At 36.7% G+C, this 19,177-nt stretch overlaps 1 protein-coding gene and 2 non-coding genes across 4 annotated transcripts; 1 reads left to right on the plus strand and 2 right to left on the minus strand.

Moving 5' to 3' along the window:
* Positions 1–8,121: 8,121 nt before the first annotated feature.
* Positions 8,122–8,207, minus strand: LOC121742778. Its single transcript, XR_006038119.1, has one exon. It is a non-coding gene; the product is annotated as a small nucleolar RNA SNOR75 (small nucleolar RNA).
* A 107-nt stretch (positions 8,208–8,314) lies between these two features.
* Positions 8,315–8,400, minus strand: LOC121742753. Its single transcript, XR_006038099.1, has one exon. It is a non-coding gene; the product is annotated as a small nucleolar RNA Z159/U59 (small nucleolar RNA).
* Positions 8,401–11,962: 3,562 nt separating this feature from the next.
* Positions 11,963–18,207, plus strand: LOC121742015 (dolichol kinase EVAN-like). 2 transcript variants are annotated; one of them, XM_042135024.1, is made up of 14 exons: positions 11,963–12,289; positions 12,679–12,791; positions 13,191–13,403; positions 13,536–13,640; positions 13,874–13,944; positions 14,035–14,112; positions 14,245–14,459; positions 15,159–15,348; positions 15,443–15,508; positions 16,669–16,757; positions 16,847–16,961; positions 17,469–17,520; positions 17,612–17,727; positions 17,794–18,207. In XM_042135024.1, exons 1-14 carry the CDS (start codon positions 12,093–12,095, stop codon positions 17,905–17,907), a joined length of 1,734 nt encoding a protein of 577 aa, XP_041990958.1. In that variant the 5' UTR covers positions 11,963–12,092; the 3' UTR covers positions 17,908–18,207. The 2 variants fall into 2 exon arrangements, with proteins under 2 accessions (XP_041990958.1, XP_041990959.1); XM_042135025.1 differs by having other exon boundaries at positions 17,612–17,712.
* Positions 18,208–19,177: the final 970 nt, after the last annotated feature.

Consider the following 19,177-nt stretch of genomic DNA (forward strand, 5'->3'; position numbering starts at 1 on the left):
TTTTTTTCAACCCAATTCAATTAAAACAAACACACTTTATTAAAAAAACACACAACATAAAAAAGCACACAACATAATTTAAAATACAAATTTAAAGAAAATAAAAAAACTACTCCGCCGGCTAATCATCCTCCGGAGGCGGTCAAGGTTGAGGGGGAGTCGGAAGGCCAAGTTGTGCTGCCATATGCACAATTCCGTTCCACCAGGCCGCGAATTGGGCGTGCGAGAAGCGGAAAGTGTCTGCCATTGTGGCGGTCATGTACGCCACCATAAGTGTGTCCGAGCCTCCCCGCGAGCCCAATCCCGAGGCCGCCTGGCTTGATTCGCCTCGGCCCTTCCTCGCTCTAGCCGCTTTCGCCGCCTTCGTCCCTTGCGGCCGACGACCGTACCCGCAAACTTCTGCGATTCAGCCTCATGTGGGTTGATGCCCTCAGCGGTGTCACCACCAGACGAGTATTGGCCACTCGCCGTATGCTTCGAGTTTGAGCCGGAACTGGAGCGGAAACCGCCGGCCCACCGTTCATCGTCCTTCACGGCCTGCCAAGCGTCAACAAATCTGAATTGTTGACGGGTGTCCTGGTAGTAGGCGCGCAAAGCGGACGTCAAAATGTCGGTTGCCGTGGCGCCGCTTTGGTAGCACGCCGCTTGGGCCGAGTAGAGGCCGCATAATTTTTTGACCTGTCGGTCGACTCGGTCAAAGTGAGAGCGGAGCATTTTATATTTGCGCTTGCGGGAGCCTTTCAGCTTTATCTGGTGGTAGACCTCGCAGACCTTTTCCCAGAAACACTTCCCGGGTTGTTGATTCCCGACGATGGGATCGTACGAGACGGTGATCCAGGCACTGTACACCGGCAGCGTTTCGTGGTTGCTGTACGGATGCCGGCCTAAATCTTTTTCCTCTTCTTCTTCTTCCTCCTCGTCCTCGTCCTCGCCCGACTGGGGTTGTACACCGCCTCGTCCACCTCCACCACCTCGCCCACCTCCACCGCCTCGGCCTACTCCCGGCGTTGGATCAACGGGAAAATCCTCCCGGATCTGGGATAATCCCTGCGAATACCGCGGGGCGGAGGGACGGGCATATGCATCAACGTCAAAGTTGGGTGGTTGGTACCCCCCGGCGTCGCCGAACCTTGGGTCCTCGGCGTCGACGCACTGGAACCGCCCAGTGTGTTGATCATGGTCTCCCAATCACCGAAGGCGTTGAGATCCCACCCGCCGGAGCCGGAGCCGCCGTAGTTGCTTTCGCCGGACATCTTGTGATGAGAGGAAATTTGAGAGGAAATTGAGATGATAGAATAATAGATGTGTAGTTGTGTGTGAAATGAGGATGAGTGTAGGAGTATTTATAGAGTAAAAAAATTAATTTTAAAATAAAAAAATTAAAAAAAAAAACAAAAAAACGGTATTATTACCGTTAGAAAAAAAATTTAATTTTTTTTTATTTTTTGTTAAAAAAAATCAAATTTTTTAAAAAAATATTTATTGCGTCAGCACGTGACGACGCCCACTGGCGGGCCGGCGAGTGGGCGTCACGCACGATGCCGGGTCTCGCCACGTCGCATAGACGCGTGGCGAGACGGCCCGTCGCTTGTCTCGTCGACACGGGACGTGGGACGCGGGACGCTGGCGCGCCGCGTAGTGGATGCTCTAATTTAATTCAACTCACTTGTATAAATTAAATTGTATACTTAAATAGTTTAGGACTTTGCACCTTATCTTATCTACTTACTACTACTATATCAAAAAAGAAATGTTTTAGTGCTTTAAGTTTATGTTTATTAAACTATAAAAAAATGTATTTTGGGAAAGTTTTTTGTTAGTATTTTGTATATTTGCAAGTTCGAACAGTTATATTCTTGGATATAGCACTTAATAGTACTCCTACTAATTTTTTGTAACCTTTTATTTTCAAGATTAGTGAAAAACAAAAAAGTAAGTAAGATTATAGAATCATCATAGGTGATGATGTACATGAGTTGTGTAGGAGTATTTCATTGTCCAATATTTCCACTCTCCATTCACATTTAATGCGATTTCTATAACATGAGCAATATACAAACCCATTATCTACACTGCTGAGGGTGGAATTTTCAAATTTTCTAGAAAAAATTGGGCTTTTTCCTTGAAACAGATGAGTCCAAAAATTAAATTAGTAACTAGTAGATGACCAGACATTTTTTTTCGCATCATTTCTCGTCTTTGGAGTAAAAAAAATCGAAAAAGCACTCGTAGCAAACATCAGCATTGGGGGTGAAAAAATTGATGATATACGATTGATTATAATTTAAAAACAATTTAAGTTTGGATTGAAAAAACTAGAGTTACTACGGGACTATCATTAGAACATAGTAAAGAAAAGCTAACGTTAGAAACGAGCAGTGACTAAAAAATGGTATTAATATAACATAGTACTTACTCCATTTAGTTTCCCTAATATCCATAACTGTTGTAATGATCAAAATCTCATAATATTTTCTTGGAAATTTTTCAAGCAATCTTTAATCAATAAACTCTATAAATTCAATGCATATAATTAAGAAATGAATCCTACGAACAGATTTCGATAAGAACATAGAACAAAGTTTTTAAGATAATTTTTACTAGCATTATACTCTTTCCGTCCCCCATTAATTGTCCACTTTAGTTCCGGTACGAGTTTTAAGAAATGTGAAGGAAAGTGGCTTAAAAAATTAGTGGAATATAGGTCTCACTTTTATTTATTGGTTTTATAATAAAATGTGAATAAAATAAGTTAGTGGAATGTGTGACCTACTTTTTATTTATGATAAAAGTGAAAGTGGACAATCAATAGGGGACGAAAATGGAAAAAATTGACAATTAATTAGAGACGAAGGGAGTATGATATTTTTACAGAGTAATGATCTGTTGCCTACCATTTTATTAATATTTTTTTAAATATTTTTTCTCTCACTCCAAGGACAGGGACTATAGTTCTGGTACCGATCCCATCCAAAAATTATTGGGTTTTGGGTGTCCAATATCCGAATAATCAGATAATGGGTACATGATCGGATATTGACTTGTCTTTGATATCGAGTACCGAGTAATACCAGATTATCCGATTTTCAAAAGTGGTACTATCCCATTTTCAAAATGTCAATAATTAAATGGGTTTTGATTGAAAAGTTGGAAGCTGAGGTGAATTGGAGAAGTTGGAAGCTGAGGTGCTTAGAGCATCCGCAGCGGTGGCGGTTGGCGCCACCGCCGTCCGTGCCAGCGGCAAGGCGAAGGACCGCCACCGCTGCAATCGCGCCGCTGGCACGGCGCTGCTCGATGTATCGAGCACGTCCGTGCCAGCGGACGCACACGTGGCGGTCTCCCATTCGCCAACGGCATAGCCGTTGGTTTCAAACATTTTTTTATTTTTTAAAAAAAAAAATCGGATTTTTATTAAAAAAATCGATAAAAAATAAAAAAAAAATTTTCACTTCCCCAAAAAATTATATCCGTTTATAACCGTTTTTCCCCACTTTTTAATTTTTTTTTTATTTTTTTTACCCCAAAAATACACACTTTCATCTATAAATACCCCCAATTTCACTCCAAAAAATTCACACTTTCACTACACAATTCTCATCATCAATCTCTCATATCCATTTTCATCTTCCTCTCACACCCTACAACACCACTATGTAGCCCCGATGCCCAACCAAACGGTTCCCGACGCCGACCGCAAGGTAGGAAGAAGGCGGCGGCCGAACGACGTCGCGCCGCGACTCCATCTGCCCCTGCTCCCGAACCCGCACCCTATGTTCCACCTCCACCCCCGAACAACTCGTTGTGGGCCCTTTTGGCCCAACTCAATATGGCCGATAGGTCAACTATGACCCCCACGCAACTTCAAACGCACGAGTCCATGATATTGGGTCTCCAAAAACAATTGGGGTTGGTGCCGCCGGATGCGTAGTCTTCCTCGGGTTATATTAGCCAATAATTATGTAATTTTTAATTTTTAGGAGTTTAATTATGTAATTTTTAATTTTTAGTATTTTAATTATGTAATTTTTAATTTTTAGGATTTTAATTATGTCTTTTTATTTTATTTGTAATTTGTTATTTTTATTGTGGTTTTTTTAATGAATTTTAGTATTATGAAAATGTTTTTGTGTAATTGAATTTTATATTAATTGTGCTCGTCCTTGCGGAAGAGCACAGTTGTGGGTGTTGTGCTCTTGCCAGAGAGCAGGCATGAATAGTACCGCCCGGGCCCACAACCGTGCCGCTGGCAAGAGCACGGTTGTGGATGCTCTTATGTTTTTTCATTGCAGATTTTAGAGAGATCCCAAAATTTTAGCAGCTGATTTCTAACTACATAATTTTAAAGATGGTGTTCAAAGGCGAGATTATAATTCAGTGAAAATGAAGATGAAATGTCTGAAAAAAATATACACGATTTTGTGAAGAATGTGCCACATATTATTTTGCTTGTTTTTTTTTTATTTTAAGTAGTAAAGACATGTAACTATTTTATTGGTGAGGTAGTAATGGTGTAGGATGTGGGGAAGGTGATCCACTCCGATCATCCTCATTTAATTTCCAGATTTTAAAACCATCTTTTCCTCTTTCTTTATCATCTTTTTAAACAACTTCTATTCTATTACGAACGAGTATCACACATGTTCTATACACAAATTAATAGTATATTTTTAAAACTTTAAGTTTCAATTTTAAATTAATTAAACAAAAATAGAATCAATATTAACAATGAACAATATGAGTAACAATTTTAGTTATATGAGAATAAAAAATCTATACAAATCAAGCATAATAAATGAGAAACAAATCGCATAATATAATGTTTAAACATTAAATCATGGAGTAGGAAGATAAAAATCTATCACAATAAAGAATTAAACACAATGGATAATTACTCATCATTTTTAAAACTTTTTTATACACTACATTAACTTTAAAATTAAAATTAATCTCATCATTATAAACTAAAACCTTCAATTGTTCACAATTAGTCACTCTTCAACAGAACTCATAAATAAAATAGTAACTCATTTGTCATCTTTAAAGACGATCGTCTCACCTAAAACTACAATAAAAAAAGAAACAAAATCAATTTGCAATGCACAAAACCAATATGTATTAAAACGATCATCCATAGAGCAAAGCATAAGATGAGACCCATAAAAGTCAAACAATTCATAACACATGCATTCAATGAAGGGAATAAAAATATTTTTATTTGGAATTCTAATCAAACATTTAAACCAAATTTAAATGACATAATAAAACCTCCCTCACGTAACTCACTCCACTTAATCACATGTTAAATAGCCTTTAAATTATATATATTTAATTTAATATATTTTTTAAAATTAAATAACAATCTTGTAAATTTCTCATAAACTACCTTTTTATACATTGTATAGACAATTAAAAGTGAAATACAAATTTAATCCATGAACAACTAGGGTCTAACGTTTTCATCACTTAATAATTTTATTACCACAATTAGTCGTAGAACATATGGAACAAATTTGGAAAGTTAATTTTCCAGATACATTAATAGATTAAAGAAAAAATTTGAAAAGTGTGCTTAAAAAACAATTCTCAAAAATTAAAAACCTTAAAATTCTCAGAGTTGTTGTAAAAAAATTACAAAAAAATTATGTATCATGATATTATTTGCAAAAATATTTTATTAGTGAAAAATAACAAACTTAAAGAAGTTCGTAATATTATTTATAAATTTCAAAGTTTGAAAAAAAACTTTTTAAAAGTTCTATGATATTAGGTGTCAATATCCCAAAAATATTCAAATGGTCCTAATAAGTTCAAAATGATTTATGGATTAATGAGTATTATAAATAAAATTTATGTACTTGGAAATATGGTAATAAAAGATTAAAAAATGTAGTACTATGGTAGTAGTTTTAATTTTCATTTTCATTTCCATTTCAAATAATAACAAATTTGGAAACTGTAGCAAACAGAGAATATCATACAACTTAAAATTGTCACATGAGTGCGTATCGTAAGAGTGTCCACAATGGGGGAGCCGCGGCCCGCGGCTCGGTGCGCGGCCCCCCATTGCAGAGAGCCGAGAGCCGGGACGCAGGGCCGGGAGCCGAGGGTGAGCCGCGGCCGCGGCCTTCACGCGGCTGAGCCGTGGGAGCCGCGGCCCTCCACTGCAGCGGGCAGCGTTTCGCGGCTAAGCCGCGGAAAATAAATTTTTTTTTTTAAGTTTCGAAAATTACTTTATAAATATACACTCTCATTTCCATTTTTCCAACACCATTTTACTTCCATTTTACTCAAATCTTTCCTTCCAATTTCAATACAACCTTGGAACTATGGATTCCGACGATGAACAATTCCAACAAGCGGTAGATCTGGAGTTCCAAAACCTTGTTGCAGCGGTGCAACGTGAAGCCGACGAGGCGGAAGATGCGGCGGAGGCCGCGACTGAGGCGGCGGCGGCGGCGGTGGCAGTCCCTCGGCCATTCTATCATCGGCGATTTTTCGATCGTGATCATACCGAGGCTGACCGCCGGTTGATGGAGGACTACTTCAACGAGAACGCCCGTTATCCGGCAGAAATTTTCCGTCGGCGATTCAGAATGTCGCACGTCTCTTCGTCCATATAGCGACATGTTTAGCGCAGCGGTTCAGGTGCTTCAACTTGCGATATGATGCCTCCGGTCGACCCGGCTTATCGACATACCAGAAGTGTACCATGGCAATTAGACAGCTTGCATATGCCGGGCCCGCTGACATGTTCGACGAATACCTACAGATGGGCGAAACGACTGCCCTACAGACGTTGAGCCAGTTTTGCAGGGGCATTAAGGATATCTTCAAAGGGGAGTATCTACGGAAGCCATCGGCTGATGATTGCCAACGTCTGATGGATATGCACGGGACTGTACATCATTTTCCAGGGATGTTGGGGAGCATCGATTGCATGCACTGGGAGTGGAGGAACTGCCCGGTGGCTTGGAAGGGGCAATTCACTTCTGGTTTCAAAGGCCGACATCCGACGATGATTCTTGAAGCAATTGCTGATTACCGCTTGCGAATCTGGCACGCGTATTTTGGGGTCGCTGGATCGAACAACGACATCAACGTTCTACGATCGTCCCACCTATTCAATGACGAGAGCCGGGGTGAGGGTCCGCAAGTTAGATTCATGGCAACCGACACTCAGTACAACATGGGGTACTATTTGGCCGATGGGATATACCCTCGCTGGCCCGTGTTTGTGAAGACTATCCGACAACCCGTTGGACCGAAGCAAACATAATTCGCGAAAAAACAAGAGGGTGCTAGGAAGGATGTGGAGCTAGCTTTTGGTGTACTCCAAGCGCGATGGGCAATTATACGGTGCCCGGCTCGACAATGACACGAAAATGATGTCGCAGACATCATGACTGCATGTATCATATTGCACAATATGATAATAAATGACGAAGGATTTGCTGCAGAGCAGTGGACACCGGAAGATGGTGCTAGTTCGAGCTCGGGTACTGCCATGGAGCCCCTGCAGGTGGGTGTACCACGTAGTAATGAATACTTGATCCAGCGGTACACCGACATGCGGAGCCAAATATCGCATTCATCACTACAGGCTGATATGATTAAAGAGGTCTGGAACCGTAGAAGTAGCGCCACAGAGTGATTTCAAACTAGATCACTTTCATTGTATAATTTTCTTATTTCAATATAATACAACGAAATTATTGTTACATTTTTTTTAGGTTGTGAAATTTTTTTGTTTACAATCCAAATTATTTTATTTTTATTAAATTTATAAATATCATAAATTTAAAGATTAATAAAATTTATTAGACATAAATTAAAAAATATTATTACAAAAGCAAACAAATTAATTTTATTTTTTGGAGAGAGCCACATTTCATGGCCCTATTGTTTTTATACATTTCGTGGCCTTTACCATTGTGAAGGCCACAAGAGAGCCACAAATGGTGGCCGGGCCACATTTGGTGGCCTTTGAAGGCCACCATTGTGGACACTCTAATTGAACATATTGGTCAATTTTTTTCTATTGCAAACTTCAGCATCATTAGAGTTAATTTTTTAAATATATTTATCACAAAAGCAGCAGTATATGAAATGGGGTAATATTGAACCTCTCAGACAAATGCCTCGAATTGTCATCAATATTTTTTAGAATGGATATCAGACTCGTCATCTATGGTTCATCATCACTGAGACCAACAAAACCCCTTCGAAATAAAAACATAATTTCTAGGCTCAAATGAACAAAACGATAATCCATGGCTCAAAAAAATCAATTTTGATATGAAAATTAAAATTGAAAGCATCTTCAGTTCAGGTCTCCATATATCTTCCGCACAAAAAAATCTCAGAAGAACGAAAGTTTATGTTTTAATCATCATCAGATGCCAACACACAGAAAACATAATTAGAAAATTTTCAAAAAATTAACATGTTGGAAAAGAAAAAATCAAAATCATATCAACAAATGAATATCTTCAGCCTACATGTATTCAGCAGAAAAATCATCTCAGGAGATAAAAGGTCATTAGTTGAATACATCATCGGATAAAAGAGAAAAAGAAGAATGAAGCGCGAGAAGAAAAGGAATTGAGCAAATGAGTAACTAAGAAAGCGAGATTGTTGTGCGATGCTATTAGAAGATGGGCGTGGGTATTTATATAGAGTGCTATGTCAAACCCTAGAGCTGAATTTTAAGACTAATTTATTGGGCCGATATTGTTTGGGCCTATGAAAGTAAAACACACTATGATGGTTATTCCATTAAAACTATTTAGTACTCCTTGTTTGTGCAATGTCGGAAAATAGAGATTATTTCGAATTCGATCAATTATTTTCTACTACTTCATATGTTTGAGTGGTTATATTCGTCAATTTTTTTTCAAGATAATAATATAAAAATTTGGAAATTTTAACCTATATTGGTTTTCAATAATTTGTGGAGTACATTACAATCCATTTCAAGTGCCAAGTTGATCAACTAAAACATTTGGAGCTTCCAAATGAGTTTTTATTTTCAATGAGCAAGAGGTTGAGGTTGATGATGTTGGTGTGACTTACTTTTTTACATACTATTCCTTCCGTTTTATAAAAATATATACTTTTGATTATATATGAGTTTTAATATATAATTGATAAAATAAAAGAGAAGTAGAAAGGAAAAATAGTTAAAGTATTGTTAATGAAAAATGAGTCACACCTCAATAGGGAGAATGAGTTCCTAAATTAAGAAAGTTCATATTCTTGTGTGACATACTAAAAAGGAAAAAAAATCATATTCTTGTGGGACTGAGGGAGTATATACTAACTAATTGATACAATTGTTTCCTCATTTTAAAAATAAAAATATTTGAAATGACACGAGTTAAGAGAATTGAAGTATTGTCAGTAAAAGATGTGTATCAACTCATTAAAAAAAACTTATTAAAATGTATATAATTTTTTAATTTAAAGAACATACTAAAATAAATGAAGTCAATAACATCAAATCACTTATGTTTGAAAATTGAATACAAAAAACTCATTGGAGTATGTAATATAAGTCGAAACATGAAAACAAGAGGATGTGAAACTTAGGGGTGGGTAGGTACGGTATACCTTACCAAAACCATCATACCGTATACCTTACCGTAAATTCGGTATGCGAAAAAATTATACCTTTATCTTACCAAAATTTTCGGTATACCGAACTTCGGTATACCTTATTTTCAGTATGAAGAATTTTCATACCGACATCGTACCTCATTTTCGGTATGCTGTACCAAAGTTCGGTATACCATACTTTTGGGGTATACCTTACTTTCAATATCAATGAAAATTGAATATTTGAGTTTTTAGAATACCATTTATATTTTATAGTAATTTAAATAATATACGGGGTATTAAATACTAGTATATTTATTCATATTATATTATATTTCACAATAAATTTTATAATTTTAAAAAATATAAAATACTTTATATATTATTATATTCATATTTTACTGTATATACCTTAAATTAAGGTATATACCGAATTTCGGTATGTTTCGGTATACCGCGGTATATAAAAATTCATACCTTTACCTTACCGAAATATTTCAGTAAAGTATCATACCGTACCGAAAATCACGGTATACCGAAAATTCGGTATTTTCGGTACGATAAGGCCGGTATTTCGGTATTTTTCCTCAGCTCTAGTGAAACTTGCGTAATTAAACATTTAGTAGTTGTGATGTCTTGCAAACTCTAAATAACAAGCACAAATGTTAAAAAAATCGAAACTCGCATCAATTCTATATGGTGAATATAAGATTGCTTAACATTTTAACCATATCGTGATTCAATTCCTAATTTACTACTACCATTGATGAAGATATCATATAAACTGACTTATGGTCAACCTTAAGTTTAAGGTAGTGATGCAGTAGATTTACAAGAGTAAAGACGTTTCATTTATATACTTATTCTTAAAATTATGAACTTTGATCAAATTATGATATTTTCTATAAATTTAAAATTGATAGTATAAAATATCACAAATTTATAATTCTGTATTTCTCACATTAGATCAACCACTATATCCAACTAAAGTACATAACTTTTTTTTATCCTACTTGGCACAACTAAATTAATTAACATGATTTTCGACGTGCTTTTTTATCCTACTAATCACAAACCTAAAAAATAATTAAATTATCATAAACGTTTACGATTGTCCATTAAATAAGTTTTTGCCAAAAGTATTCTATTTAGGCCGACTTCAGAAATTAAAAACAAAACGAATGTAAAGTTTGAGGTATTTTAGACTAATTTTAAACATCATGAAAAAAACACTTAAATTTAGATAAAGTTCGTAATTTTGGAAACCAATATCTCAATTTTAAATATAGATGAGATAGAATTTACCATGGATTAATACGAGTATTAGTTTATACTGATGAAATAAATTCAAGTTTTCTTAATTCTGTAACAACCAACAATATATTTTTCGAAACAACAATCATTATAAACAATTTTGTTTCTTCCTACCAACTCCCAACCTAATGAAATTATGTTAGCATATTGTTCAATCCAATGAACACCGCTGGTAGAATTTTATTTATATTTTCATGACGAAGTCGATATTGACCCGACCCGTCACCGTCACCCGTCACCCGATGACCTTTTACCATATTCAGGCATAAGAGTATCCCCCATACGTGCTCTTGCCAATGAGCATAGATGTGGGCCCGAACCCACTTTTACTCACTGCTCTTAGGCAATAGCACAACACCCAACACCCACATCCGTGCTCTTCCGCAAAGACAAGCTCAAGTGTGCCACCATTCTATTATTCAAATTTAAATAAAAATATTTACACAAAATTAAAATGCATTAAAAATATCCGGAATACTATTATAAATTACAAAAAAAATTAAAAATTACATAATTAAAACCATAAAAATTAAAAAGCACATAATTAAAATCCTAAAAATTAAAAATTACATAATTAAATTCATAAAATTAAAAAATTCACTACTCGTGGCCGAATTTCTCCCAAATATGTTTGATTAGGTCTTCCTGTAGCTCAATGTGAAAAGTGGATGATAAATGTGTGTATTTATGGATGATTTTGGTAAAAAAAAATCAAAAATTCAAAAATTTTTTAGAAAAACGGTAAAAAAAGGCTATATTATTGGGAATTTGAAAAAATATATATTTTTAAGTTTTGGTATTATTTTCAATTTCTTTTTAAAAAAATGAATTTTCAACGGAAATGTCGTTGGCCAATCAGAACGCGTCACGTCAGCTGCTCGCTGGCAAGGACATGTTTCATGTATCGAGCAGCGCCGCGCCTGCGGCAAGAGCGCAGCGGTGAGCAGACAGTGTCGCGCCGTTGGCACGGACGGACAAACAGGTGTCCACTCACCGCTGCACATGCTCTAAAATCCAACGACTGGAATCGCTATATAAAGCCGACCGCGTCCGCCCGCGCGTAATTCCATCCCTCGATTTCCTCAACCCCCAAAAAATTCAAGCTTCAACATCAAAATCTCTAGCCACTGATCCCACTCTCGGAATTAGCATCTAATTGGAAAATTTCACAGGCGAATCAAGTTATGGCGCCGCAGCTGTTGCGGCAGCTCAACGGCGAGAGGGCGGTGGTGTTGCTCTATGTTGTTCGAATTATTTTCTCAATTCCTTTTAGTCTCCTGCCGGAAGCTTTTTCCCTCTCTCTCCTCTTCCTCCTCGCTCTCTGCGTTGAGATCTCCGTGGACGACGCCTCAAATCCGCTTTCTCTTTTCTTTAGAACCAGGTTAATAATAGTGATTTTGATTTTGGGGAATTTTCGGTTTGAGTTAGGATAGAACCTGTTTGTACATTTTGTTGTTGGTTTCGAGTTTAGCTTTTGATCGGTGTTTGGTGTGTGTCTTGTAGAAGGGTTTTATGATATGCTTAGGAATGTAGGATCATGCACTAGGATGAAATTAGGATCAAACTATGTCAAAATTGTTTTTTTTTCTTCAATCTGATGAGTGGTTCTGTGCTTATATTGGCGTCTCTGAATGTGTTATGAACTTTATACTGGGTTGAAGCTGTTGATCTATATGGCCTGTGATACTCTTGTTGCTTCGTTGTTTAATTTGCCCAAAAGCTTATCTTTTCATTTTTCATTGGAGCTGATTTGGAGATGGCTTATGACAGGCCTGGAGCTTCTTCTGGAGTTCTGTTGGGTGCAGTCACGCTGCCCGGTCTCCTAGTCTCCAAGTTGGTACAAACTTCGAGAGCAATTACATTAGAGGAAGTTGGAATTGAAGGTATGATGTGTAATGTTCACTTGAAGCACTCTATCCCTCCCCCTGTTTTTAATTTCTTTTATATTTGTTGGGGTTCCATTACTGAAGAGGGTGTGGGAGGGATTTAAAATTAAACATTCCTGCATCTGTAGGGCTGCTGGATCCAAGAAATAAATTATACAAGTACAAAATAATAAAGCATGACAGGCGTTCTTTACTTCATAGTTCCTCCTTATTGTTTTCCCATATGTCTGCTTGTATTTGTATCATCCATACAAATATCTTGTGCAATTTTTGTCTCTATTTTCCCCACATTTAGATTATACAAATAGGAGTATTCTATAGGTTGTTCAGTTTTTCCTTGAGATGCCATAGATACATGACCGTCTAGCTCATTCTGTATATTTCCGTCTACTGCAGAGTTTGAGTATCTGAAGTCACAGTACTGGGCTGCATCATCCAGTTGTGTTGCGGTGCTAATTTTCCTTTCCCTCGTCTGTCAGCATCAGGGCAAGAGCAAGAGCAAGACTTCCATCAGCTCTCTTTCCAGCAGGAACCAAATATATAGTTCCATTTGTGTAATATTCTTTGTTGGATCCGGCTTAGTATCCTTATCTGGGAAATTGTACGGTGGTAAGTGAACAAGTCTTTTATTATCACACTTATTCCAGTATTTGGAACATGTATTCTTGTTCAAGAACTTACTCGAGGAACAAATTTGTAATACATACCTCAATTTCTTTTTGATGCGCTTCTGTTTTGTAGGCTGGGCTCCAGTTTTGGTATCGTTATGGGTACTTGGCCATGGATGGGCAGCAGTAACACTAATTCAAAAGATCCTTGAAACATTTCCAGCATGCGCTTCTATAGGTACCTTAGCTGATTATTTAGGCTACATAAGCCACAATAATAGTAACTCAAAATTAGAAAGTTCTTCTTTCTTAAACCTGTTAGTATAATTTTGTTGCTTTGATGGAAAGTAGAACTTGAGATTTCTCTTAGGAATGTTCCATTCTTTTGTGAGTGCATGTGTTATTGGTGTGTTTGCGTGAGAAACGGCTGGTTATTGTCTTGTAAGCAGTTGTATGTGTTCCTCTTGGCAGGAGAATCTCTTCTAGTGACTACAGGACTTGTACTCTATTTTGGAGACATGATGGCATATACTACTTCAAAAGTTGGTTTCACCATCTTCAGTTCTCCTAGTGCATGGTCACCTTGTGACCGGTTATTTCTTTTTTGACTGATCAAAGTCTGTATCAAGCAGATTTCTTATTTGGCGTCATCCGATGCACTATTCATTCAAAATGGAATCAACAGAAGTGAGATAAGCACCATTATTCAGGTATTATTCTCTGACACTGTGACAATCAAAATAGTAATTGATGTACTCTGTGTCCTACTGCCTGGTGAAGCTGGTGAAATGATTCAGTCTTGAAAGTTATTCAGTAGCAATTTTTTTGCTTCATTATTGCAGGGAATGATTTTTGGCCTCCTTCTTTTTCCTGTGTTCTATAAATATGTTCTTCGGATGGTGGAATACTGTGTCAGCTCGGAAAACACCACAGACTTGGGAAATCATGAGAAGAGAAGATCCCTTGTGTTTTATGCTATACTCACTTTTGTGTTGGTAGCGGTAGTTCCGTCATGGATGCAATTAGTGCATGCTTTTCACATGCATCCTCTTTTATGGTGGGTAACCCACAGATTTTGGTTTCAGTATGTTGCAGAATTAGTCATTAGCACTTTACTGTAATAGCTCTAAATCAATTATAAGGGCATCATAAGAAGAATTGTTGGTATCCTAAAAGTCGGTGAAGAACTGAAGATGATTTTCAAACTTTCAAAGGGGTAAATTGACTCCCAGTTTGCTCGCCCTTGATTGTTTTAAGGTCGATTTTCACAGTCTTTGACAATGAAAGATGGTCTGCATAGCTAAACATTATGTTCCAATCTAAATATGGGTTCAATTATTTAATTGCAAATGCATGTGTGTACTTAGAAACTTGCGATGGAAAGTAGTTAGAATTTTCTGAAAGGATGAAGTTAAATTGGAGACATAAAATTAGTTGGCAATGGTTCAGTTTAACAGTGTAAGGAACTTCTTGAGAAAACACAATCTTTTCTAGTAATGCTCTTCTGAACATTCTGATAATAGACTTGGCTGTGTTATATTTTGTTCGTAGGATGGATTCAATAATGTCTCCAGAAGTTATGATATATGAAGAAACACTTGACAGAACATGTGTTCCGACCTGGACCGTTTAGCAGAGATGCTATCTCTATTTGCTCACTAGGACTTATTTTCTCTCAGAGGATAATTGCAAGTATTGACTTTTTACTGAATTAACTTGGTTATAACATCTTGTCCTCAACCTCTTTTTTAATCAGGGTCATTGATTTTGTTTTATCCGAACCGCTAAAGAGACTTACCCTATGTGTCTATTGGCTGGTCATCATATCTGTGTCTGTTAGACGGTTTTACAGCATATCAAAGAACAGTAAAACCGAGAGAATACTTCTTCGCAAATATTATCATCTGATGGCTGTTGCAATTTTTGTTCCTGCCCTTATATTCCAGGTGCTTTGGGTTCAAACAATGAGTTTATCAGTCCTTTTCTGCATCTCTAATTCCTTGTAATTAATCGATACTAATGCCTTATTTTATTTTTCAGCCGAAGTTTCTTGACCTTTCTTTCGGTGCAGCTTTGGCAGTTTTTCTCTTGTTGGAAACTATTCGAGTAAGTTTGATGAAAGCAACTCTTGTTTCTCCCAGTTTCTTGGGTTTTATTATTATTGTCATATGAAATGATGAATCATATGATTGGAGTTCAATAGCTACTCAAATCTGAAATATTTAATTTAGCCTATACAGAAACTTCTAGTTGTCGGGAACTCATGCATCTAACTACCATTTTCCATATGTTAAGTGCACTTATAAAGGACCCTATTATTGGGAAATCCCTTTTGAGATAAGATATAATGTGATAATGTGTGGTTACATAGAAGACTATGTTTTAAGCAGTTTGTAATTTGCATAGGTCTTTGGTTGCATGATGTTTGGTGATGGTGCAAGGAGTAGAAACTAGACTCTTTCACATGTGGATGTGGCATTGGATTATTTTGCTGCATTGTCCCTCTCTATCACGTATCTTTTCCTCATATGACATAATAAAGATGGCATCACCTTGGAAACTAGAAATATGCACTACGCACATTGCACACACACACACTATACACACACACTTCACAATATCCACACTATACACACACACACTACACACATTGCATACACCACACACACAACACATACTTTACACACACTACACAATTCCATTCCATTTGTATTCCTTACATTCACCAAGCGCAAGAATTGAATGGAATCCCCATTCCATTCCCATCCTCATTCCATTCCCATCTCCTTTCCATTCCCTCCTTATTCCATTCCATCATACCAAGAAGCCTCTTAATACATCAATATTCTTGTGTTGTTACCTCTCTATGATTATCACAACTTAGTTCTTTTCAACTCTGATCCTTTTTCAGCAGAGTGGGATTACAAGTTGACTCTCATTTTTTTTATACGTTGGGCCTCTGGCTTATTTGTAATTAATTCTACTTATGCTTATTATACTCCATTCATCGCTCAAAATAGTACAAACTTCTTCTTTTTGCCCTATTTGCAATTTGCATACAATTCCATTATTTTTATGCTCACGTTTTCCACTTATTTACAACTTTACCACACATGTCTACCTAATAAAGTGTGGCCCTTTCTCCACTCCACTCACAACACATTCTTCGTTACATTTACTAAAACCTGTGCACTATTTTGGGGGACATAGGGAGTATCATTTATTGATGTACCTTGATTTTTACTAACTTTGATTTTACTGTGCAGATATGGAAAATCTGGCCATTAGGTCATCTAGTTCATCAATTCATGAACGCTTTTACAGATCATCGTGATTCTGATCTTCTTGTTGTCAGGTGCGTGATTATTGCCAATATTGCATATTTTCTATACCAGATGTGTCCCACATTGATCGATTTTATTCTTGCTTTATCTCTCTATGCAGCCACTTCTCTCTGTTGTTGGGATGCGCAATTCCTATTTGGTTGGCTTCTGGTTTTACTGATAGGCCACTTGCACCATTTGCAGGAATTCTGAGTCTTGGTATTGGAGATACAATGGTAAACACCTATGGCTTTTTTAGGCTGCTGACATTTAATTTATAACTTGATATGGCAATTTGATTACTCAAATGATACAACTCAGCAAGTGATAAACTGGACTAGTTTCCTCATGCCAATGCCAGTAATTAATCCTGTACTTATATGGTACTTAGTTTCAGTCATGCTGAGTATCTAAGCTGTTTTCATCTGTCCGGGAAATATACTAGGTCAATTACTCACATTTATTACTCCACTTACTTTCATTCACTTCCCTTTCTTCTTTCGTTCTGATTACTCCTAGTTGTGTTTCCAAGCCAATCACTATTGGAAAAATGTAGCGTGTTAAGTCATTGGAAAACCTGTTGCATCTTAGTCTAGTTTCCATTGCCGCGATAGCAGCCATAGCAGCATCATAGTCACAAAGAATAAGAGATGAAGATTCATTCAATTACCGAGTTAATAGTGTGGGTGACTTCTTACCACTCGTTTGCTTATGCTGAATGTTTTGTCTGATGGTTGTATCAGGCATCCATGGTAGGACACAAGTATGGAGTTCTTAGGTGGAGCAAGACTGGAAGTACTTTCTTCATCTCCCTTTCCTGTGTTATGTTATATCTTCTCTGCAAAACTAATTTTTCTCTACTTACTCATATGATTTTTTTTGCCAGAGAAAACAATAGAAGGCACTGCTGCTGGCATTACTTCTGTTCTTGCTGCTTGCTTTGTTCTACTTCCACTTTTAGCAGCAACTGGTTACATTTTTACTATGGTCTCTCTCTCATACGTGAGTATATATGTCTTGCTCTTGTGTTTTCTCATGCACTCATGGTCGTTTGCACTGTTGGTGCAGCACTGGTTTTCTTTGATTGTAGCGGTGACCACCAGCGGGCTGTTAGAGGCCTACACGGCACAGCTCGATAATGCCTTCATACCTTTGGTTTTCTATAGCATGCTGTGTTTATGAAACGCAACAAGAAATTACACTCGACTTGCAAGAGCTCATACCCGACTTCACAGATAAATATGCTGCTCATTTTTTCTTGTATATAAGTAACAAAATAGTAAGTACAGTAGCATATATCACTGTCATAAATATAGAGAAGTGTTCTTACTTCCCCCCATCTTAGCTATAGATGGGATGAGTATGTTGTACCAATAGTTTATTTAGTATACGAGTCAAAATTAGCACATGACGGCATCCAGTTTAATTTGTATGAATTTCTTTTTGGAATAATGAGATATGAATTCGATTCTTGCTGAAAAAGGGTACAATACTAGAATTCGAGCTGAGCTAAAATATGGCATGTGCAATAATCATTGTTGTTAGCTCAGTCATGAAACTACGACAAAGGCATAAAAATCATTCGGCCCCATACAATTCTAGTTCAAATGATGTACCTTAGATATGCATGATTCTAGGAAAGACACGTTGCGAGGACTCAATGGATCACCCTATAATTAATTGTTATTCTAAAATTTTTTAGGTACATTGAAGTGTAGGGTTCATATATAATAGTAAGCCATTAATAACGATAACCCATCAAGGGATCAAGGGGGCATATATATACATGATTACATGTACACACCGGAATCTAGAGTTACAGAGTTTACTCCAACTTGAAATTACATAACACTGCTACATGAACATCCCTCCTTTAAAAATATGTAACTACTATTTTCATTTAGCTCGTCTCTTAAAATTATGAACTTTCTAAATTAGTCCAACTAAAATTACTAATAATGTCAACCTTATTACTCACTAACATTACTTTTACTAGTATTTTTTCTCCTTTCTTTTTTTACTTTACCAATTGTTTCCTTCAAAAGTTGAAAGGATAAGAGTTAGTGGTTAAACCACTTGAGAAGGCTTAATTTCAAATTAACGCAATATATAAAACCTACCCTTCATTTATGCCATGTTATTCAGGCAGACATGCATGTCCAACTTATGTGTTGGAACCATTCTAATTTCGAGTCCATCTACTCAAACAGATATATATACATTTTTATTTTATTTTATTTTATTTGTATGAAAATGAAATACTGGCCTATATAAACTTGCCACGACAAGTTATTCTCATCTAGTACTAGTTACCAATGGCTGCTTGATTATATGTGTTCCCATTTAGGAGACTTATGTCTCTCCCGAATTAATTTGGTTTCCAACTTTTGTGATACATTTTGCCCTTTACAGCTCATATTAGTCATATATATGTAGTGTGGGTTCATTATTA

Source organism: Salvia splendens, chromosome 7, assembly GCF_004379255.2.
Source record: "Salvia splendens isolate huo1 chromosome 7, SspV2, whole genome shotgun sequence".
NCBI lineage: Eukaryota > Viridiplantae > Streptophyta > Magnoliopsida > Lamiales > Lamiaceae > Salvia > Salvia splendens.

Coding starts and splice junctions, on each gene's coding strand:
- LOC121742015 (XM_042135024.1), top strand. CDS start 12,093: ATGGCGCCGCAGCTGTTGCGGCAGCTCAACGGCGAGAGGGCGGTGGTG. Junction 17,521..17,611: donor TAGGTGGAGCAAGACTGGAA/GTACTTTCTTCA, acceptor TTTTTTTGCCAG/AGAAAACAATAGAAGGCACT. Junction 17,728..17,793: donor CTATGGTCTCTCTCTCATAC/GTGAGTATATAT, acceptor CTGTTGGTGCAG/CACTGGTTTTCTTTGATTGT.